This window comes from Gigantopelta aegis, chromosome 3, assembly GCF_016097555.1.
Source record: "Gigantopelta aegis isolate Gae_Host chromosome 3, Gae_host_genome, whole genome shotgun sequence".
In the NCBI taxonomy this organism is placed as follows: Eukaryota; Metazoa; Mollusca; class Gastropoda; order Neomphalida; family Peltospiridae; genus Gigantopelta; species Gigantopelta aegis.
In genome coordinates, this window is record NC_054701.1 from 87,973,049 (window position 1) to 87,998,133 (window position 25,085).

Consider the following 25,085-nt stretch of genomic DNA (forward strand, 5'->3'; position numbering starts at 1 on the left):
TGTGAAAGGCCACAAACTACACCAACAACCATCCAGTTCTGAGCTAAAAAAATTCTATCTTCCGATGTGAACAATCGGTTACATAATCTATCCGACACCTAACATATAATAATAATACCAAATATTAACAGGGATCTCGCGACTAACGAGAAGCGGTGTCATCAAGAATTCAGCATAACAATGTTTGCCTATTTCAATAATCAGAGTTATTAATTTTAACGGCAACATGTATGAAAGCAAAGTCTGAAAAATCTGTAGCGTGTTATTTTAACTTTGTAAAGTCTTTGAGCCAAAGTAATAAAAACGGACCGACATTGCGTGTCAGTTTCAATACACATGCTAGTTCAGGGCCAAAGACAAGTAGGCTAGGGCTGAGTTCAGCTAGACCGAGCAAAACAAACATGTCCGCTAAACTGGTTTATGCGCGAGCAAGTCTTAGAAAGGAAACCTGCTATGTTTCCATTAGTAGCAAGGTATCTTTTTATATGCCCCATACCACCACCTTTGAAATGCCAGTCGTAGTGCACTGGTGGGAACAAGACATGGTCCTATGGTGCATCAGATGAGCACTTAGCTGTAGAATCACACAATGATGTTGGTACAGTTCCACACTTTATTCAGTCCATACTGCTTTGTATTGGTTTATTTTCAACACTTTGCTTTATTCTTAATATTTCCCAAAATTTAATCACAAGAAAGGTGAACGAAAGCATTTCTACTGTAAAATACACATTTTATTTGACAATCTCAAATCTAAAATACATGTCCTACTAGGTATAGCAAAATTGTGCTCATATGTATATTTTATACATGTATGCAATTTTAGACAATAATAAATATGAAATGTAGTAAACACCTATTGAAAATGGAATTTTTTTAATGAGTAGTGTAATGGGAAAAAAATGTAGTTCACATTTTGGTTAATTGTCACTTCTATTAGTACACTGATAAATCAAATTTTTATAATGAATTTACTAAAAATTATCTGCTATTTTTTCTGCTGATACACAAATAGGTTAAACTTCTTGTCATACAATGAGGAGTTAGCTCCCTATTCAGAGTGTTGCTTGTTTTACACGTTAAACTTCTTGCAATGAAGAGTTCTCCCCTCTTAGGCAGTGTGTCTTCTCCTTTTAAAGTCAACCTATTTTAATGAATTAGCATATCTTCTATTACACTGATAGATCAACTTCTTCAATGGAGTTCTCTCCCCTTATTCAGCAGGTGTTCCGTCCTGTATTACATATAGGTCGAATGTTTCAATGAAATGACTTCTCTCCCCTCCTTCAGCAAGTGTTCCATCTAGTATTACACTGTTAGGTAAAACATCTTATAAAAGTTATCCTCCCTGTTATGCAGCGTCCTCTTCGACATCTTTGCGCTGGAACTTGTATTTACCACGCATTTCCTTCTCCACAGGCACCCAAGCAGGACAGGGCACCTGGCCTGGCACCTCACAAATACACCAGCGCGACGAGCCATGGCCGAAATTAGCCGGGTTCATCTTCTTTTCCTTGAGCAGAGCCTCTGCCTGGAGAACATCTCTGAAAGATCAACATGTTAATTACATGCAGTTTAATGAATTCTGAATTCACAATAGTTTTTAATGATGAAAACATATTTTTTACAGTTTTTTTGCAAAATGTTGTACTTTTTGACACTAACTCTTAAGAAGAAACACACTACATTTTTCAATTAGCAGCAAGGGATCTTTTAGATATACACTTTCCACAGACAAGACAGCACATACCACAGCCTTTTATATACCAATTGTTGGGCACTGGTTAAGAAGGGGAAAAAAAACAATCTGACACTGGGTCCATGGAGGTAGCTGAATCCTATGATGTGATATACTGACAGGAACTGACCTGTTGTTTGCTACTGTTGCCAGTGATAACAAAGATACACGTTAATAAAATCATCTATATCTAGCTTAATATAATCTGACGTACATATTACAGTATATCAATGATTATAATTCAATGTTATGCTGTAAAAAATGACCACTGGATACTCATAACTCACGCTGGTTTACACATAACTCTCTTTAAATGGTCGTGAATTTCTTCTTTGCTCCTGCTATCAACATCAATCAGAATCTTCTGACCATTGTCTAAAATTAACAAAATATAGTACCTAATTAATATATGTAATAAATTAAGAATACCTGCATAAATTTTAAAGCTATTCAATAATAATCAACAAAATAATCAGAGCTATTAACACCTGTCCTGGATAGATAGATAGATAGATAGCCCAGAAAAGGGAAGTATGTGCCCAGACAGGGCTCACCCTGGATCAAAAATACCTGTAGCCAAAATATTAGCCAAATGGAATTTTGATTAGCCATATTGAAAATGCTTTAGCCAAATTTGTTTTACGCAGTACTGTATAGAGTATTTATATATGAATATTTATCTTTTTCAGCTAATTGTGTACAAACTGGAATAAATAGGAATAACAAAACCTCAATGGGGTTAGGGGCAGTTAATATATTACTTCGAGTTTTTTCAGCGGGGGTGGGGTTAGGATGGGGTTAAGCAATATCTTCAGAGTTTGAAGCCAGTACCCCATATACCCACCCCCACTTCTAAGGCCTATGACATTAAATTAACAAACATACAGAGATATGGGGGTGGGTGGATGTTTATGGATGATGGTGTTTTTTCGTTCTTCCTTTTTTCCCAAATAAAAATTTGAGAGCTTTTTTTATATATAGAACTCATTATTTCTTTAAATAGCAATCTTTATGTTAGTTTAAATAAGTTAAGTTTTTGTTTTTTGTTTTTTAAGTGACCCATCAATTCCCCACCCCAAACGATTTCATAATTTGTGCCATTTTTTGTAAAAATTAGCCAATGGGTAATTTGGCTACCGACAGCGCGAGCCCTGCCAGAACAGTGTGCTTTAACCCTAAGTGAATACAAGCATAAAAATATAATTTAAAAGTCAGGCATTCATGCAAAGATTTATAAGGCAAACCCTTTAATTTACAGCCTGACCGACTTAAAACAATTGACATCTGACTACTGGTTAGTGAATCCGGTCTGCTTTGGTTAACAAAATTAACAAACTAATACCTAAATAAAACTTAAAGAATGGAGAAGGGGTTGTATTCTTAAATGTCAGCATCTGCACAGCTGGGTTTTTGTACTGCAGTTGTGGTAGGTGCCAAAACACAAAGTCACTGAAAAAGAAAAAGCAAAGAAAAAACCACGACTGCCATTATTAATGATCCATTACATTGTGTACATATTCAATCTTAAAAAGTCGAGATTCTGGGATACCACACTCATACATAAGGTAAATAGTTTATGTGAATTAATTATAATAAAAAGTTGGAAACAAAATCAACCAATAGGATTCTTCATTAACAACATGTAAGTTTAATGTCATGACTGAACTCGAGAATAATCAAACTAAAGCTCTATGGCATCAGATTTAGGAAAAAAAGTGTATTTTAGACACAGTAGCTTGCGACCATTTGGTTGTTGACAACTGCTAAAGATACACAGTTTACTCTAACCTCCCCTACATATCAATATTAATAAGGAGAAGGCTGGGGGTGACTCAAGTTATGTTGTAACTTGTAAGCAACCAATCAGTTTGTATGCAACTGATGTTGAAGGGTTAATATCAACAAATATACCATTTCTTCACATGTGTTTTCTCAGGCAGGATAACACATACCATGTCATGACTTTTGTTAAATCAACCTTGCATGGATTACTCTCCCCAAATCTGCAAGACTATAAAATTATAAAAACTGAAACAGCCTTTAACAGGATCAAAGATAACACTGTACTTACTATGCACCTTTGCTTGCCACTTGTCCATGATTGTAGTTTATGGTGAGTATTTTTATATAATTTTTTAATATTAACTGACCTTTTTCTAAATAATCAAGTGTGCGTCTTATTGGTGCTCTTCCTTTCATAAAAGGCATTTTGGATTACCTTTCTCAGTATTAACTATTATCAATTTCACTTATTTTATATTTTTGTAATTTGTTAAAATTAAACAGTTGAAAAGCTTTCAATGGGGTATTTTCCCCCACAAGAACTGCATGCTGTATCACTGCTGGATAAAATATAATAACATAAATTAGCAAATGACATTGGCAGTCAAATCATGAAATCACAAATTGTCAACGATGAAAAATATTTGTCCACGTTTCATGTGTACAAACCAATTTACTGTAAATACCGTAGTATTTACATAAGTACAGTAATATCGCGAAATAATTGGTCAGTTACTGAAATACATGTGCGTTAAAGACTGATGTTTTATATTTGATTGCTAGAAATAAACTACGGTGTACAGTTCGCGAACGTGCAAACACACATGTTTGCCAAAAACCTAAATTAATATTTTACGACATAATGCATTGCTTCTTGTTAAATAAATATTATTCATTACAATATTTACAGGATATAACAGATTAAATACATTAATACATATGGTTAGAAATACAAAGTAAATATAAACAATAGAAAATATGTTGTCGTAAACAGTAACGGTGTAAACATAATTTGTTTGCTTTGTATTTTTATCTATATTTTCCCTTTTTAAAACTATATTGTATTGCTTATTACAAAACATAGCTTCTCAGTTATTTGTTAGCTTCTATTAAAATGTTATATATACACTCTCGTATTTGACTAAACAATAAAGTTTCGAATTAGTTTATGTTAGATTGTGGTTCGTGCATCATAAAAAAGGATTATAAAAAAGAAACGCAACACCGGCAAGAAGCAGACGACGCCATGTGCGCGAATCAAAATGGTATCTAAAGAGTTACAGATCGGTTCTGCAGTTGCTGTGACATTAGGCGTTACTGTACTTGTATATATCATATGGAAAAGCTTACAGAAGACCAAAAGGAAGGGTATGATTAAAAAATGTCGTTATGGCATCTTTTAAAAACTATACGTTGGCTTACAATGTTCGGATTATCTAAACATTTAACCAGGAAAGTGAAAGTGACCTGTCAAGAATGTCTTATAATGACTCTCAATTTGTACCGCAGCATTGACGAATTTCTGATGCAACTTAATTAAAAGAAGGAAAATACCTTGGGCCATTAATTTAATTTGGATTTTAATGATATATATTTGAAAGTCAAGAACAAATTGTATTTTGTTTCTGTTAAATTACGACCAAAAGGTGATTTCAAGGACACCCTATTCTTAGCATAAAGGATTTTTTTTTTTTTTTTTTATTATGTCGTATTTTGTAACAGTTTTAATGAAAGCAGCAGTACAGGGTGTAAATAGACTAAAATACTGATTCCAATTAACAGTGGTCACAGCTGAAATAAGTGGACATCAGTCAAATATAATAGGCCCTAATCAGATAGCCTAATACAAACTGGTTTTATTTGTCACCAAGCAAAATTGTTAGTACTTATAAACATACCACATCCTTTGATATTAATGAGGCCAGTTTTGCTATTTTTTGACACAATTTTATTCACTGTCAGATCAATTGCCCACCTGTTTCATATGACAGTGAATATAACAGGTTTAGCTGACCTTGGGAGAATTCTGATCTATATGAAAAATCTAGCCATTGGGTTGGGGGACCAGTAGTCTAGAAAAATTACTTGACCCCATCTGACTTATATATACAGGTGAAATCATGTGACTACAATATTTGTAGCTCATTTTTTTTTTAATGTGACTGCACATTAATCACACTGGAACATATTTAACATGCCTGGAGGACAAATGGATATAAAATGTACTCATCCCCAGCAATTTTTATTTTCCTGTGGCGAGTATTAGTTTCTAACCCTAATATACATGTATGCCATTATAAACTACTATGTTGGGAGTTTTGATTCCACTGTTGAATATTATGGTTACCATAGTAACCATTGGTATAAATCTCTTTGTAAAACCTGTCATGAGTTTTCATGTTACTTAATTGGACTGGGAGTAACTGGTGACATGTTTCATAAATAATTATAGTGAAAATAAATTCTTTAGACTGTTTCTTCAAATTAGGTCCATGGTAAACTGTGACCACAACTGTTAAAGGGTAAATCATTGATTGTCCATATTTGTAATAGACATCGTCTAATTTTCCAGCACCAATCGAGATAATCATTTTTCTGTTTGTCCTAACAAGTGAAAATTTACTTGGACAAGCATAATGCACCTCATCAATTGGTTATCCGGTGGACACAACCAACACATCTTTCAACACAAATGTTTACCCTTCTAAAAATATATATTGATTCAAATCAATATTTAGATCGTCTTTCAACTGGTGTGTTTGTGTGTGTGTGGGGGGGGGGGGGGGGGGCTGGCGGGGGCCTGGTTCCACCAGCTTTAGTTGGGAGTGGGCCTGTGCACCCCGTCACCCCAAAGTGAACATTTTTGCTTATTTCTATCACTGTCCAGATATTGTAAACATTTGAAAGTATGTAATGAAATACACTTTCTACTAGATATGGACGAGTTAGAATATTTTAAATATCATTTGTATTGAGAACTAGAAGTGCAATTATAGTGATACTTTGCTTGCTTATCCGATATTCCTTACATTCAAAACCAGTGCATGAAACTTAAAGGTTAACTTTATAACAAAGTTGTTAACCCATTTAATAACATAATAGTATTAATAGTATAGTTTTATCATGTACTGTTACAGATCAAGTTTGACTTTCATGGCGATTTTCCCATTTTGGACAAAGTTATGGCATTTGAACATTGGAGATATATGAAAACATGTTTTGCAGATTTTAACTAAAGATACTGAGATGAAATTTTGTGTATTGTTTTAATATAATGTTCTGTTACAGATCAAGTTTAACTTTCATGGCGATTGACCCATTATTCACAGAGTTATGGCCCTTGAGTTTAGTAGATACAAATATTTGTTGGGCCTGGTAGGGGACATATGTATTGCTTTAGCAGTACTCTAAGAATACTTGTTATATGAGCTGTAATTTTAATCATCAATGAATATTAATATCAAATTGATTTTGCAGATTCTGAAAGCAAGTCTGAAAATGAACAAGATGTCCCAGCTATTCCTGCTCCTCCAACTTCAAAATCAACAGCAACAGATGAATCGAAACAAAAATATGTCGAAGATGAAGATTTACCCAAAAAGAAACCAGAAGTCAAAATGCCATTACCGAACATTCCCGTTTTGCCAAAACCTGATACTACTAAGGCTGGAGAAAAGGACATCAATGATAAGACAGTATCCTCTGACAAAACTGAATCGACAGAGAAAAGAAAATTGTCAGACCAAATGCAGAGTGCAGAGTCAAATGGTGAGAATGACAGCGAGCCATTTGTAACAGTGGAAAAACCCAAAGAAATTGAGTCTGAAGAAACTGAAGTACATGTAGTTGGCAAACCTGTGGAAGACACGTCTTCTGTGAAGGAAATTGCATCTGTTACCCAGAAAATTGAACAAAGTGTAAGCAGTGCCAGTACAGAAGTTTCACACCTTGAATCTTCCACTCATGTCACTACACCACCAGATCATAAGAAAGTTGAAAGTGCTGTAGCATCGGCAAAGGAAAATGAATCATTCACAGAAAAAAGAGTTACTGACATTCCAAAAGAAAAAATAACTGAGCCTGCCCCTGTTGTCCCTGAGGAGCCAAAGCCTGCACAAAGTGCTAGTGATTTAAAATCTGTCACTACTGCTGTTGATCAGAAGGTGGCAACAGATGATGTTATGGCCACAGATGAGGGAGCTGGTGAAGCAATGATGGATATTAGTCAAGTAGATGAAGAAGCAGCATCCTTTGCTTTAGATTCTGAAGATAATGAAGCTGGGGCTGGTGATGCTACTGCTCACTCACATGAGTTTGACAACAATGCATCAAGCTTCAGTGTTGTTAGTATGCCATCATCTGACCAGCCTTCATTAGAACAAAATGTTCCACCATTCTCTAGCGCAGTTATGAGTGAAGACACCAGCGCCTCAATTGTAAAGTCTGTTGATACTACTACTGATGCCAAACACTTACAGGAGTCTGATACTTACAGTAATACATCAAGCTTCAGTGTTGTTAGTATGCCGTCATCTGGCCAAGCATCATTAGAACAAACTGTTCAACCATCCTCAAGCGCAGTTATGAGTGAAGACAACAGCGCCTCAATTGTAAAGTCTGTTGATACTACTACTGATGCCAAACACTTAAAGGAGTCTGATACTGACAGTAATACATCAAGCTTCAGTGTTGTTAGTATGCCGTCATCTGGCCAAGCATCATTAGAACAAACTGTTCAACCATCCTCTAGCGCAGTTGCGAGTGAAAACACCAGCCTGTCTGTTGGAAAGTCTGACCCTGGTTCCACAGAATTAAAAATTAAATCTGAAACAACACTACCAAAAACCACTTCCCTTGACATCAAAGAAGCTGAGCACACATCTATTGGTGACACTAAGGAAACTAGTCCAGTTCCAAAATCAGAACAGGAAACCCCTTCCAAGGAGTCTGAAGTTAAAACACCCACCAAACCTGATATGAAACTGGATTCAAAAGTTATCACCAATGCTATCCTGACAGCCCAGAGCACACCTGCATCTGTAGACAACAAGACATTGAAAATCCTGGTTGATCTTCTGCAGGTCAGAGATGAGAAGCTGATTGAGACAGCACTCGACTGCATTGTCAGATGTGCTGCTTTTTCAGTTAACCACGTGAGTGAAATGGGTAACCTCTGTGATGCAGTGATTTGGCCATTAGGTTTAAGGTTTGTAGGAGTTAATTCATATGCCAATACCAATTTCAACCTATATATTGAGAGTACAGGTCACTGGGGAGTTGGTTTAATATCTCTACAAATACAGTCAAACCTGTCCTAGTGTCCACCTGCAATCAGGCATCAAAATAGGTTGAGAACGGTCGTTCAGGTTACCGGGAGGTTACCACATGTAAGAAAAGTCGAGAATGGTGTTTCGTTCTTGACAAAAATTTCAATGTTTTAGATTTGATTCCGAGCGTAAACCAGGCAATGCATTCCGGACTTCCGCGTTACATTTTCTCGTCAGGAATTGCATCGATGTTGGCGCATACTTGTGCAATTGCAAGCAGTTGTAGTTAATCCGCGTTTAAGCAGCGTCCACTAGATGAATTTACATCCGCGTTTCGTTCCTTTGTACGAAATTGCAACAATGTTAGTGCGCATTTGTGCAATTCACGTTTAAGCAGCTCCCACTAGATAAATTTACTTCCGGATTTCGTTTTTCGTAACGATGTTTTCGCAGACCGATACAATTTCAGAACGTCCGCGTTAAAAGTAGTAGTAACAGGAATTCAATTCTAACTTTCATTTTGTTGTGGTAACCTATAGGTTACCGGGCTATATTTTGTGGTAACCTGTAAATGAGTTACCAAACACAATGCTTATTTCGATTCCTGTGTAATCAGTAGTCACCTGCCATAAGCGGCTACTTTTTTCACTCCCAAACAATTTTTAAGGTTGATACACTCGTTATGAATATGAGTGGTCATTTGTCTAATGCAGCCAATGGCCACCTAAATTGGCCACAGTAAATGTTTACTAATATTATATAAAAGAGATATTTTAACCTTCTGACTACTGGATTAAGTTTTGACAAAAACAATGTTTGCATGACGTTGGCCGAAATATCTCGTCTGCAGTAGTCAGAAGGTTAAACATCAGCAACAAGGTGCAGCAAATATGCGATCTTCACACCTTCAGTACTCATTTAGTCCCAACATCTCTACTGTGGATCAATAAAGAAAATATGAATCTGGAATGCATCTATAATTGCCTAAAGATAGGCTAAGCTTGACATTTGTAGATTCACTTACTATGACACTACACCACATGAAGTAGTAATTAAATAATTAAATGAAAAAAAAAAAAAACTTGTTGAGAACGGTTAAATGAATATATTCCAGTTACACATTATTTCTGAAGGAGACGACATGTCGAAAGTTGATTTTAGTAAACTATGGCGTCCACATCGATTAATAAGCAGTGTAGACGGTAAACAAAGAAGATCAGGTCATAGGGTTTACATGCACATTCAAAACAAGCTGTTGTAGTGCACGCCTGTCATGGGTGCAGCAAGGCTGGCCCTTCCAACCAGAAGAGGAACAAATGAAGAAATAAAACCTTACAGTTTAAAAACTGTAATTATGTAATCAGCAGCCACCCAGCTCTTAAGTGGTCGCTGTTTTCTAAGTTGACAGAAATATAATAAATTAAATTAAATGAAGGAAATGTACTTACAATCTTTGTTCTGGACAAATAAATTAATAAAAGTTAAAGTCCGGGAACCTAAAAAGGTTACTGTAAAAAACCCGCATTTATCTCTAGTCCCAAAATAAGGGTTCAGAATTTCAGTGAATTCTACAAGTTTACATAATAAAATAACTCACAAATACAACCATGACTTGGAATTAAGTGCATATAAGTGTATACATTAACTAATGACAGGAATGTTCACATACATACCCAGAAGGATGTTTATGTTTACAAGGTATGTTTGTAATCATGCTTATGATAAACACATTGATCTGAGAGTTTATGTAGGATTTTCAGTCATTCTTAAAGTTTTTATTACTTGGAACCCATTAGATGAGGTGAGTGGATTCTGAGCACAGTACAGAGCTGATACCCAAGTACCACACATCAAGGTCAGAACTTAAAGGGATTCTGGGATCGCTGCCATTGTAACACATTAAATATTTGGAGCCTTTTTGAGGATTTTTACCTTCCAATAATTTCATATGTATGAAAAAATATATATTACAAAAAAAAAGAGTAACTGCTACAAACATTAGCACGTGGCCGCAAGCACGTATAGACACTAGCTACAAATGGGAAAATATAGCCGGTTTCCTTATTAAGACTGTCAGAATTACCAAATGTTTGACATGAACGCTTTAACAGAGAATGGGCATTGTACGAGCCACTATTGCAATATTAAAACAATACAGTATTATTTGTGAAAATAGGGCCAAGCTTGTCTTCATACTACAGGGAATATCAAATTTGAACAGAATATTAATAACTTAGAATTTAAACTTTTTTTTTTTTTTTTTTTTTTTTTTTCTTTTCTAAAATAGTTTTTTCTATCAAGAATGAAGAAAGATATATCAGTGTGAATTTGCTGTATGAAAGTGTATATAAAAAAAAGAAAATTAACAGAATCACTTTTTCATTCTTTATTAAGGTCTACTATTTAATAATAATATAAATACAAATACTGTCTTTAGTAATTCCAGGTTACTTGAAATTTGTATTAGTTTTAAAAAAACACATTCTTGGGTCATGTAGACCACCTGTCCCTTTTCCCCTGGATTGGGGCAGTTAATTGTAAACAGGGTATCTCTGAATAAAAGAACCAACCCCCTCCCCTCCAAAAAACCTCAGACACCCAAAGGCTTGACATCCAATAGCCAATGATAAATAAATCAATATGCTCTAGTGGTGTCATTAAACAAAACAAGGGGCGGGACATAGCCCAATGATAAAGCATTTGCTTAATGTGCTGTCTAGGATTGATCCCCTTCGTTGGATCCATTGGACTATTTCTCGTGCCAGTGGTATGTCAAAGGTCCTGGTATGTGCTATCCTGTTTTTTGGGATGGTGCATATAAAAGATCCCTTGCTAATAATGGAAAAATGTAGCAGGTTTCCTCTCTGAGACTTACCAAATGTTTGATATCTAATAGCCGATTAATAAATAAATGTGCACAAGTGGTATTGTTAAACAAAACAAACTAACTTTTTAAGTGTTAGTCAGAAACATCTTACAATGACTGCCAACTTGGGACGTCCCTTTAACACGAAATATCACTAGTTTTAATGTTCAGTAGGATGTGCACACCATACCATCTGTACAAGTTGGCAGCTTCTTGTCTTTAGGTGTGTTATTCACTTTTTTCTGCAGCATGCATGTAAACTAAACCTGTACTGGTCTGTTTACTACAGTTTGGGAGAGATATTCAAGAAAATATTATTAGTTCTTTATCATTTCAAATATACTCAGATGTTATGATTTGCTTTGTGATTACAAAAAAAGGAATTCTGTATTTAATTCATACTTAAAATTGAGCATCATATTGATAAATGGTTGTCTGTTCTAACATGTAAAATGAATGAATTAATATTTAAAGACATTCCAGTATGAAGAAATTCATTGTGTTAAGTATAAAAACACAATGCTTTGTAAAATTAAAATCATCCTGCTTTGTTAGCACTGACTGAGTGATCAAGCTGATAACCAAGTTTTTATCTTTTTTTGCATACTCATTTACATGTAGATGATAATTTGACATACATACTAGAAAGTAGCTAACATACATTAGAAGTATTCTTGAACTTTAAGATTACTTGATGTTTTATGTGGTGGTGAGATAAGCAGTTGGGTTAACAGTTAATATGAGTTCACTTGGATTTAAACTTTCAAAGGAGATAAGAAGTAAATTTTATCTTGCATAAGACATCCTGTGAGTTTTTAACACCATCCATAAAAAAGAACCATTGCTAGTTAAAGTTTCCTGTAATGTTGCCAACCTGTCATAGTTGATAACAGAAATAATAAAACAAGATTTTAGACATTCCAAAGTTATAATTAATCTAAACAATTTTTTAAATTTATTAATTATTATTATTTTATTATTGTCACCAAACTCAAGGGTTATCCAAACAATTTACCTTGACACTGAACCTAAATAACTGCCACTAAGTTTAAGTATCTTGTTATAATTTGTTGTTTTTTTCAAAGTGAAAAACTTCCAATGTAGGCTGCTTAATTAATATCAAATGTATTCTGGCATAATTTTTTATGAAATAGGGAAGTAAGATTGGTGCTTCAAAGTGGGGAAAAAAGTCAAGTAAAGTTAGTTAGTTTTGTTTAACGACACCACTAGAGCACATTATTTTATTTATTATCGGCTATTGCATGTTAAACATTTGGCAATTTGACATATAGTAAAACAAATACATGTAATTATAGTTTTGAAAAATATTTTTAGATGGGTTACATCAAACAGTATATCTTTTATGCCTTGTGTTTTTTATTTTAAAATAGTAATTGTAACAAGAGAAGAATGTAAAGTGAAACCCCTCAATATCAGACACCCACCTGACCAAGTAAAACGTCTGGTTTAAAGGGTTATCCAATTCAGTGAGATTCTGTCCTGTACTGATATTAGAGTGATCACCTGAGGTGTGTGTATCGTAGGATCAAACCACATCAGTGGAGCCATTTAATTGATTGGGTTTTTTCTTGTTAAATCCAGTGCACCACAACTGGTCAAATGCCATGGTATGTGTTTTCCGGTCTGTGGGAAAGTGCATTTAAAAGATCCCTTGCTCAGTTGCTGCAAATGGAAAAATGTAGTGCGTTTCCTCTGATGACTTACCAAATGTTTGATATCCAGTAACCGATGATTAATTAATCAATGTGCTCTAGTGGTGTCGTTAAACAAAACAAACTTTGTAGTGATATTTGAAAAGGAACCATAAGAAAGTCTGGTTTAGAGGGGTTTTCTACATTATTTATAAAAGCAAAGTGATCTTATGGTACTTCAATTTACCTCAGAATCCTAATAAATTGTAGACATTTAATTGTAGACATTGTAATATATTAAATCGATACATACATGAGATGACATTGTGTGGGTTGTAATATACTGTTATTCTCTGACACGTTGGTAGAGCTTATATTGTGGTATGCTGACATCTGTCATCAACATGTCTGTCTACACCTGTCTACTTGCTAGCATTAAAACATGAAACGTGCACATATACCTACAACATACAATTGCATTCAATATACATGTATTTAAATTCAAAATCTGATATAATTGCAGACTGAATGAGGAATTTTGGGTATGTATGTTGCATTGCACTTTGCCACATAAAAACAAAACAGGGGCATATTTTAGGGTATTCCTTAGATCATGTAATGTGGTTTATCAAATAATATTTAACAAATGTTATAATTTAATTGCTCATGAATATATTTTATATTGATTCCTATCGCTTTGAGGGTCAAGGTCATATTATATTTTACCTTTGTGCCAAAAGCAAAAAGGATTATTAGATTCTTTAAATTTCTTACTCATTTCAACTTAAGAAAATGATATTTTATTTAAATCTTATAAATCAAAACTTTGCGGCCTGTCATAGTTAGGCCAAACAAAAAAATAGGTGTGTTTCCGATTGCATCCCCCCAAAAATTGGGGTAGGTAGGTTGTTTTTTTGTTTTTTTTTTTTTTCCCTTCCCTTTCTTCCTTAATGTGTGTGTACTTATATAACATTATCTATAAATAATATATATGGATTTGTGGCATAAACAGATGTTTAAAATATCGAAATAACCTGTACCAAGGCTATGTTCGTACATTCGGTTACTTCCGTGACCGACCAAGCTGTTTGGTGGTAGCTAATCAGGGGAAGGAACTCTATTACAAAAGCTTTTCCATAATTTCTCGATGTTTTTCGGAAGGGAATTACATGTGCAAAATGTATCGTATAATAGTAGGCCTACGTAAACAATGTGCAAGGAAGGAAATACTCTTTTTTGGTGATGTTGTCCTCTTTTATTTTTACTTCTTTTTTTTCTTTCTTTTTTTTCTTTTTTTTTTTTTCTTTTTTTTTCAGTTTAAGAGAAAAAAAATTAGGGTCGGGGGAGTAAAACTAGGGACGGTCGGTCGACCGGAAACACACCTATTTTTTTGTTTGGCCTTATAGTTTTAATGTAATTTTACAATTATTGTTGACGTTCTATGCAATGAAATATTTTTTTAAATTATTTGGTGGCTTATTAATATTACTTACATTGTAGATGACCGGTAAAAGTTAATTACAATGTTCTTTAAAATTAATTTATTATTTATTAAGTAAATCAAATAGGTAATACAAAAATCCAATATTTATCAAATGAATGTCATGGGGACATGCAATATTATGGTCAGTTTCATGTTTCTGAAAAGAATGGTTGTTCTTGTGCTTTTAAATATATGATAGATGACATTTTTATATGTTGCACATAACCCCGGATTATGTACTCCCTCAATAGAAAAATCCATCATCCAACACTGGTAATGGAAACGCTTAGAACTAGTTTTAGTTCTGTACCAACTTTATATTTCACTAGTATATCAGTCACATTTTAAAAATAATGTTATAATCTTCATTCGTATATATTCTTTTTATAGCTCATTTGGAAGTTTATAATCTTTATATATTCTTTCCACTGCTGATTTAGAATTTTATTTATCTTTATACATGTTCTTTGAATTGCTCATTTAGAAGTTGTTATCAGACATCTGGTGGTGTTCTGCCGACCACGGATAAAATATTGACAAGAATGTTAAGACTGCTGAGGTTGCAGATGGAGGTGACAGATGATGTGATTCAAGCCGTCATACTGGCGTACACACACTCATCCAGCAGCTACTTACTCTTATCTAATGGTCATAGTTTTGTGTTTCACACAAATTTCATTATCACCAAGTATCGTGTGTAGTGTATTGTACCTTTTCTAGCTTAACAAGCAGGCAGTTTTTTCTTAACTGTCAGTGCTTGTGGAAAAAATATTGTATAAAGGCTAAAAAAAAATACGGTTCTGGTTTTATCACAGGTAGGTATTTTACATTCTTTTATTTACTTTTAACATAAATCAATTATTTCTGTTGTGCAAGTACATGCATGCATATGACACAGATGGTATAAAGTACATGTCAAAATGGATTTTCCATAGAATGCATAGCTTTTCTTACCTTTACATGTAAGTATATATATATATATATATATATCAGTGTTCGAGATTAATGGTATCCCAGTATCCCGGGGATACCAGAATTTAATTTTGGATACCAGACTTCAAGAACCCAGTATCCCACCAGGATACCATATAAGGTTCTTGGTTTTATTAATACTGCATTTTTATTTTTTGCTGAAACAGTGAAAGTCGTCATTTACTGGTGAAGTTAAGTAACAGTATTTTTGAGCTCTTACTCAATCTAATGCCATGCCATAACAATATCTCCCCCAACTCGTACCCAGTCTAATGCTGGGAACCGCTAAGTCGCTATTGTTTTTGTTGGATGTTTCCTCCTTTCAAATTTTATTTGAGATATTGATCGATTCCACATCTGCAGAAAATTGATACAGGTAGGTTTATCGCTAGTAATATCAGAAACGCTTATTGATTACTGCTAAATATTAATTTATGTCAATATTACGCAAAAATAGATGCAGCAAATATTTTTGCCAATTCCGTTTGATTGCGAATTTCACGAATTCTGCGATTTTGATTGCGGTGTAGCGATAGATTGGTGTAGTGATAGATTGGGAACGAGAACGGTGTCGTCCAAATTTGTTATGATGTTATTTATGAATTTCATTTAAGTGGGATACTAAATTCTCAGGTGGGATACCAGATTTTGAATTGTTAGTATCCAACTGGGATACTGCCCAAAACTTTTAATCTCGAACACTGTATATATATATAATATATGAGTTACATTAATGATCAATTTAAAAAAAAGAATTGATTGATTTGGCTTTACCGATGTGATGATCGATTATAAAAATCCATAATGAATTGTATTGCAAAAAAACCTAAATGTTAACTAATTGTTCCTCCAGTTTAGATGATGGAGTTGATGTAAATATGTTGGGTTCAGGGTTTATTTTCATGCATACATAAAGAAAATTGAAGTAAATAGTTGCTAAAGGTAAAATTAATTATTTGTATGGTCAAACAGCTTATAATTCAATCCCTTTTTATGTGCGTATAATTTAACCGAATGTGTGATCGAAAGTTGATTGGTTAGTAGAAACCGATTATAACCGATGATCTATGGTTTCTTACAGAATTATTTTAGACACACATGTTAATTTTAATATCAGCATGTAATTATTTGTGAAATGCATTTATTAGCTTTTCGTGCGAAATTAAATGCATAATATATTTTTAACACAGTTTACAGTTAATAATTATACTATAATAAGGAATGCAATAAGTTAAAAAAAAGTTTGTTTTGTTTAATGACACCACTGGAGGACATTGATTAATTAATCATCTGCTATTAGATGTCAAACATTTGGTAATTCTGACATGTATGCAATAAGTTAGCAATGATTTGTTTTATTCAGACATTGTGTTAAGACATTGCATTCATGTCAGTATTGTACATTTGTTTTCTTCACAAAATAGATAATTTACTTCATCCCATTACTCTGTTTTTATCACAGTTATCTCACAACACATTGCCCACTAAGAACCACCCAGAGATAACTTATTTTACTGCTAGTTGTACAAGATTAAAAAAGCATTTAGGTGTTTCAAAATTCAGCATAGTTATAGACTATTAGTGGTTTCAATAGCACAGAAGAAGTGCTAGCTTCGAATATGTTCCTTCATCTATATGTAACTCGATAGGATTCTATCTTTAAAAAATAATTCTTGCATGAACTATAATGACTTAATAAAGCAAAATTGGTTTACATATCTAAAGTAGTGTTGGAAATAGAATAAAAATGATTTTTGTCAATTATTTCTTTCATATTAAACTGACAAGTAAATATTTGGTAAATACCTATTTAAATATACTCTACCTAATTTAGCATTTACTTGTTTGGACAAGGTGGTGTTTACTCTTGAAATAAAAATAAAAATAAAAATAAAAATGTCAGTAAACAGGAGATTTGTGACCTTTATTGGAACAGACTATAACACATTTTGATCCATATGTGTCAGTTTCATTTAACCTCAAACAAACTTTTAATTTAAAACTGCAAGTTAACTGATTATTTTGAATTGCAGCATAAATTATTAATTATGATCAGCATATTTAGTGAATATAAATTCAATATAAGTACGTAGAAATTTATACAATGTGCAACCACTTAAAGGTGCTATATCAGAAGTTATATGTGATAAAGATTCTCCAATAAAAATTTATTTTCTACTAGTAGATAAAATCATTTCCAATAATCATTTATGGGCATATAGTTAAAGGTGTAGTCTTTAAATGTTAAAGCAAAATTTAATAAAAGCATTATTTGCAATAGCTGTCATTATGCAACTTTGAGATAGCACCTTTAATACCGGTATAATAGATCACAAACACAAAATGGTTCTTGACAGTTTTGCTCAAAAGTTACTTATAAATGTCTACAAATATTTAGTTTTGGAGAGGAATAGGAGTAAACCATCATCAGAAACAAACATATAGTAAGGGTGAAATTGACATATGTTGACCAAAATTTGTTATAGTCTGTTCCAATAAAGTGCACAAATCACCTGTTTACGTACATATTTCTTTTCATTTCAAGAGTAAACACCATCTTGTACATCAGTGGGAGCCAAAACAAGTAAATGCTAAATTAGGTTGACTATAATTAAATAAATATTTACAAAATATTTACTTATCTGTTTAATATGTAAGAAATAATCGACGAAAATCATTTTTATTCTATTTCCGACAGCACTATAGTAAACAGCCATCTCAACATTCAGCAATACTCGGCATATGTTTTTGCCAATGGTGAACAAAAAATGCAGAAACAAAGTGTGCTAACTACGTTTGCCTCAGAATTTGTTTTTACTGAGACAATTTTCACAATTGTTAAGGCTGAGTATACATAAACTCCGATAACTCTTTTAAGTTATAAGATTTTGAGTAATAGTTAGATTATTAAGATAAATGCCATGTTGCCCTTGCAAAATTACAAAATGTTACACAGACAAATTAAAAAAAAATGTTTTACTTTCACATTTAATGCTACTAACAGTATTCGAATAACTAGTTGAATTAGCACATTGAATGGAATTTCATAATAATACAGACATTTGAGTAGAATATGTGGTTAAAAAGTAATATTTATATTTCAGGAACCACTGAGAGAAAACCAGTGTCCAGCTGAGTTGATCCGTTTGCTGCAGTCCCACAGCGAGATCGTATCCTCCGGTGACCGCACATCCGATAGTTTGCTGCTGTCCATTAACAACGCTATAATGAACCTTACTACTGATGTTTTAAACCAAAAACAGTTGGAAGTAAGTTTCATTATTTCTTTAAAAAGTGTTTTTCTTTGAGTGCTACATAGTAATATAAAACATTAATTTCTTAACCTTGAAAAAACATTTTTATCACAGATTCATTATCTAAGTCATTGACATCATATACATTATGATAAAACTGAATTTATGATTAAAAAAGAAGTCTCAAAGATACATAAAAACCAAAAGTTGTTGGTTTTGGGGTGGGGTTTTTTTCTGAAATGTATTACACAAGAAATTGCATCCAGATAATTTCATTTACTATACATTGCAAAATGAACATGGGTGACTGATAGCCTAACACATGACAAGTGGTCAATATGGAAATTTTAAAGGATATGGGATTAATGTTTTGTATGTACTTCATATTTTTGGCCAAGGATTCTCAAAGAAAATTTGATTAGCAAAATTGTTAATTGATTAAAAATTGATTAGCAACTACTGTTTACACTTTAGAATTGTGTAGCAATATCTGAAACTTACATAGCGAATCATGATGTGGTACTGTAGAAAATGTTTGCTGGAATTTTTGATTAATTTGTAATTTTTTATCACAAATACTTGTAAAAATAGCGAAATATGGCGCTTGCAACTTTGAGAATGCCAGTCACTGTGGTTATTTTATTTTTTAGGTGTGTATTCCAACACTAATAGATTTAGTGATGCATGAGGGAATATCTTCCAGTGTCCAGCTGTCCTGTCTTCAACCACTGACCAATCTGGCAACCACGTCTGCATACCATGGTGAATACACCCGTGCCATTCAGCAGCTATATATCTTGCTGGACAGTGGAAATCGTGCTATTCGGATACAAGCTTTAAAACTCCTTGTCAATCTTTCATGTAATGCACATGTGGTCAAGAACTTGTTAGCAGCCAAGGTGAGCTAGATTTCTTTGTAAATGATTATTATTGAACTCTTTGTTCTTTCTAATTCAGTTTGGAAGTTGAGATTTTTTAATAATTACTTCAGTCAGTATTTTGTGAATGCCAAAAGACATTATCTAACATATCAAGACTGCTTAAAGTTACATTCGAATACAAATTTAAAACCAAAATTTGTTTAAAAGATTGATGCAAACTGTTTACTACTGAGATAGCTATTATAGTTTGAGAATCCACATATACAATTCTGAAAAACCCATGTATAAATTTTTGTTTCTCTTCTGTTGTCACCTTAACTGCAGAAAGTGTCTATATGGTGACTTCACATGCAGGAAAGCTACTACAGACTCCTTCCTTTTGAATAGTCTAATGTACTTGCATAACATGACCAACGTTTTGAGAAGACAACACACATTCACGTTTTTCTCCATTTTGTTATATATTATATAAGGACCAACTTACACTAAAGTTACTAAATACTGCTAAGTTTCTTGATGTTTTTTTTCCTTCACCTTTATTGCTACAGGCTCCGAATTGTCTTATGGAACTGCTTGACAAATCAGCCGATGCCAACCTGACGCTAAGGATGACAACGTTTCTCGCTAACGTTGTAACAACTGTCAGCAAGGAAGAAATGACTCCTGAATCTCTGCCAACTGGGGACAAGGCGGCCTCCCCCGAGACGATGTTCACAGCCATATTTGGTGTTAACAACATCAGTAAAGTGAAGAACAAAGTGTACTCTCTGACCCGCCACGATTCCGAGGACATATCTCAGCAGGCTGCTCGGCTGTACAGTGCTTTACCGAAATGAACTCGCTGCGAGCTGCAGGTTAAACTGGCTACTTGTGATAAACAGAATATAAAATGGGCATGGCTAAACAGGAATTCCTTTATGTAAGGAAACAATTAAGGTATAAAGTCTCCAGAAAATCAGGTTCAAATTAAACTTTTTTTTTTTTAAATGACAAAGTAATAACTATTTAGGGATGACTAACATTTCACATATCAACAAAATACCAAATATTTGATTTGACTTTGTTTTTGACAAGTGTGACCACACCACTGCATGTTTATCAGTTTAATCTGAGATATGCAAAACGCCACACCCCTTGCTAGAAGAACCCACACTTACCCTGTAAGGCCCACTTTACATTAACATGTTTCCACGCGTGGTTTATTGTGTTATTTCCGCGCGCAGAAATGTGCTTTTCCATATCTGTGTTTTCGTAAGTGGAGTACTATACAAAGTTTTACGTTGTCTGTGTGTATTTTAAGCTGAACGAAATTCTTCATATTATGACGTCACCACTCTAAAAAAAAACTTGCGCGCAGAAAAATCGCTCATCAAACTAAATGTTTTGCTGAATACCCGCGTGCGGAATCGCATGTATGGAAAAGGTTGTATGTAAATGCACTGATCAATAAACTTGTGCGAAAACGTGCACGAAATCGCGTTGATGGAAAGTGGGCCTTATACACTTATTATTTTGAGGACCAAGATTTTCTCCATTTGACATTTTAAGGAGTGCTGATTTTCAATTACAGCGATTTTCCAAAAATGAAGATATTTTATTGGTTGGTGGGGAAATTGAAGCCAGGCTGTGCTGTCATATTATTATATGCTATATTAGCATTTTTAATGATGAAAGACTATGTTCAAAAAAGATTCAGTGAAAATAATAAAATGAAGTCTGGATTGCTATAATTTTTAGTTTAATGGACCATCAAGATGAAGTGATCTTGTTTCTTAAACACTATTTCTATGCATATTACTATAATACCTTACATGAAGGATTTACCTGATTGCCATGGAAACACTTTGGGCTGAATTTAGAATTTACGAAGCCTGTTTTTTCTTAAATACAGATGTTTAAGCATTGTAAATGTGTGTAGTTACATGGTGTAAGACAAAAGCAGGTTTCGTAAATTCGACCCCTGTGTTTGTATTATGATTAGTGTGTGCAGCAGGCTGTATTTGCTTGGGGAACTGAACTCGCCAGCTTATTTTATGAGCAGTGTGCCACTGGAAATCAGTTTTGCTTTGCTGCCTTTGGTTTATTGCTTTTGTTTGCTCTCTTGAGTTGGGTTTTTTTGCTTTATGTAAAAGTAGAAATGTTTTGTTTGTTTATTTTTGTTTTAGAAATTTTCCTCCTGATATTGAATAATAGTTTTATTTCAGGAATATCATTAAAGATTTAAGTTGGTATTGAAATAAATTGCAAAAAAAAGAGACGAAAAAATAAAATAAATCAGTTCTTATTTCTTTATGATGTTTAATCTTAATAATGTATTTCACCCTTGGTATGCAAATGCATTTTGCACACATTACAACAATAGTTTTCCACTTTTCAAATCTATTGTGCCATGATCAAACTCTACCTCGATGATTCAAACCACATCGAAAAACAGTACTCGACAAGTCGAGTGCAGTATATCATCGTCATGGCATTTCTTTTGTTGAGAAGTCTGGTATGGATTTTACATGTAAGGATGTTCAATAATTTGGGAGACTCCGTGATTACTATACTATGCCACATCTCTTCCTCTATGCATTTTGTGGGTGGTTATTTCCACACCCACCCCCTTGTGATCAATTCTGGAAAAGCCCCAACTTTGAATGTGAAGTTATTTCATTGAAGAGACCAGTTAGTTAAATCCATACAGCTTCTGGCAAAATGATAACAAAAACAAACCGTTGTGCTCACATGCAGAACAATATATATAGATCTTATCTGTTACACAGTATTTTAAATTTACTGTTGTAATTAAATTATGAATAATAATTAAAATTCCTGAAAATTTTATTTTAGAAATCATGAAAAAATGTGTATTTGCTTTTGGATAATTTTACCCACGAATCATAGCTTTATTAAATTCTATTATTATGCAAAACAGATGAATATTTATATCTAACATAGTTATGAAATTTATAGTTAATATTGTAATGAAATTTATTATTATGAAAATTATAATTAACATAATTATGAAATTAAATCACCATAATTGGCTTTGCCTAGAATATGTGTGAGAGTTTATCATCATTACCTGGTAATATCAGAGTTTAGCTATTTTGTTTTTGTTTTCTTTAGATGTAATGCATTGCAGTAGAAAATATTGATAACTTCATATATATGCAGCAGATTTCAGAGCTTTAGATTGCATCGAGGCAATAAACCTGCCCAAAATAATCAAGCACGCCCGCCCCGGATCTGGCCTCTGACTTTGCCAGTGACCACCTCCGGGGCGGGAGGGTGAATCAAGTTATGGTTGATTGTAGTGGCTTGTGTATAAGCTCTACAACTTTCACAAAGCAGTCATAGGGTAGTAAATACCCCTCTAACAATTTAAATCGTTGGTATGAAAATGTTAAAGGGACAGACCCTAGTTTCAGCTCATGGAAATTAACACTAAGTTTAGTTAATCTACAAACCTGTACCACATTTGGATAAAGTTACAATTGAGAGAAACATTAGTCTGTGACTTTGAAATGGTGAAATACCCTCTAAAAATGGACTAAAACTTGATTCCATAACAATTATCTCTCAGACGCACGTGCATTTTTAAAAATATGAGAAATCCATTTTGTGATATTAAAAACGCCACGGTGACCAAAAAGACTGAATGTACGGAAATAAAACAATAAAATCTAAGTAAAGTAAGATTTCAGTTATTAGAAACGGCTTTAATAGTAAAAAATATGCCTTAGTGTTTAAAAACTAGGGTATGACCCTTTAATAATGCCTTGATAATGACAATTCGGAACGTCTCAAACTTGTTTGTATTGGAAATTTGCCAGTTGATTTCTTACATTATAAATTGCCAAATGCATTATACACAAGTCACTTCCATATTTTTGTGTGAAGGTTGTAAATGACAAATATTTTCATATCTAATGCAGAGTTAATTAAAAAAAGAAGAAAAAAAAAGTGTATACTAGATTGTTTTGACAATGAATTTGTACTGTTTTTAAATTTATCAACTTGTCAAATTTGCCTCAAACCTGTTGTAGACTTCAGTCGAAAGTTGTGACAATGAGACGTTGTGGAATAAGGGAAAAGGTATTTATGACAATAGTACTACAAACGTTTCATGGAACAGGGCCCAGGATAGAAATTAGCAAAGCAGTCACACTGTGTTAAAATTGTTACTCCCAATCTATGCAGCTTTATAGTATTAGTAATGCCATTATCCAAGCAATTTATTTTGTTTTGTAATTCCTAAAATGGCCACCACACTAAATAATTTGGGCTACTGTATTGATGAAAATACTAGGCAAAAAATAAATGCTTACCCGGTAATACTCCATTAACAAACTCTGACGTCTGTTTAATTTATATTTTTGTTTCCTTTCTTCAGGATCCTTTACAAAAATAAGGCAACATTTTGAATCTCCTTTAGAACTAAGTTCACCTATTGTATGTTATTTTAACTTTATTTATTAGTATTATATCCAAATTAAATATTTGGCACATATTGTTCATAATATATGCAATTAAAAATGGCCACAAAATAAAATGATGGATGCTTGTATTATTTGTTGGTTGTTTGTTTAATAATAAAATAATTTAGACTACATGGTCATCAGGACACTTGTTGAAGGAAATGTGTTTTTTTAACGACACACAACACATTTTATTTTATGGTTATATGATGTCGGACATATTAAGGACCACACAGATATTGAGAGAAAACCCGCTGTCGCCACTTCATGGGCTACTCTTTTCGATTAGCAGCAACCATCCTACAGGCAAGGTAGTACATACCACAGCCTTTGATATACCAGTCGTCGTGGACTAGCTGGAACAAGATATAGCCCAGTGGGCCCACCAACGGACACTTGTTGAGGGCTAAACAATACTTGCTGCCACAGGGCATACTTCTGATTAGCAACATTTCCCACAAACAGGACAGCCATCAACATACCAGTCATTGAGTATTGGTTGGAACAGAAAAATAACCCAACTGATTCCCTGACTGAATGTGGGAAAGTTTTGGCAGGCTTCTATTACAGACCCAATATCTGATTTCACCAGAGTGCTATCCAAGACGGGGATTCTCAATCCGACTAACCAGCACAGACCTATTTAAGGAAAGCTATCACTCCCCTGAGTAATTTTTAGCATTGAATGGCGTTCTTACAGATTCATGTTAATTCTACCCAGTCA

The 25,085-nt window shown here is 33.7% G+C and overlaps 2 protein-coding genes across 2 annotated transcripts; one reads left to right on the forward strand and one right to left on the reverse strand.

Annotated features, from left to right (window-relative positions):
* Positions 1-716: 716 nt before the first annotated feature.
* On the reverse strand, positions 717-4,360 carry LOC121366678 (probable 28S ribosomal protein S25, mitochondrial). The gene is made up of 4 exons (XM_041491033.1): positions 3,810-4,360; positions 3,081-3,187; positions 2,026-2,113; positions 717-1,544 (listed from the first exon to the last, which is right to left on the reverse strand). The coding sequence occupies exons 1-4, from the start codon at positions 3,944-3,946 to the stop codon at positions 1,352-1,354; spliced, it is 525 nt and encodes a 174-aa protein (XP_041346967.1). The 5' UTR covers positions 3,947-4,360; the 3' UTR covers positions 717-1,351.
* A 405-nt stretch (positions 4,361-4,765) lies between these two features.
* Positions 4,766-24,448, forward strand: LOC121369268 (probable serine/threonine-protein kinase nek3). Its single transcript, XM_041494230.1, has 5 exons — positions 4,766-4,888; positions 6,998-8,673; positions 18,865-19,029; positions 19,665-19,913; positions 20,444-24,448. The coding sequence occupies exons 1-5, from the start codon at positions 4,783-4,785 to the stop codon at positions 20,729-20,731; spliced, it is 2,484 nt and encodes an 827-aa protein (XP_041350164.1). The 5' UTR covers positions 4,766-4,782; the 3' UTR covers positions 20,732-24,448.
* The last annotated feature ends 637 nt before the right edge of the window (positions 24,449-25,085 follow it).

Coding starts and splice junctions, on each gene's coding strand:
- LOC121366678 (XM_041491033.1), bottom strand. CDS start 3,946: ATGCCTTTTATGAAAGGAAGAGCACCAATAAGACGCACACTTGATTAT. Junction 3,188..3,809: donor GTGGCAAGCAAAGGTGCATA/GTAAGTACAGTG, acceptor TTTCTTTTTCAG/TGACTTTGTGTTTTGGCACC. Junction 2,114..3,080: donor ATTCTTTAAGTTTTATTTAG/GTATTAGTTTGT, acceptor TGTTAATTTTAG/ACAATGGTCAGAAGATTCTG.
- LOC121369268 (XM_041494230.1), top strand. CDS start 4,783: ATGGTATCTAAAGAGTTACAGATCGGTTCTGCAGTTGCTGTGACATTA. Junction 8,674..18,864: donor CTGCTTTTTCAGTTAACCAC/GTGAGTGAAATG, acceptor TTTATATTTCAG/GAACCACTGAGAGAAAACCA. Junction 19,030..19,664: donor TAAACCAAAAACAGTTGGAA/GTAAGTTTCATT, acceptor TTTATTTTTTAG/GTGTGTATTCCAACACTAAT.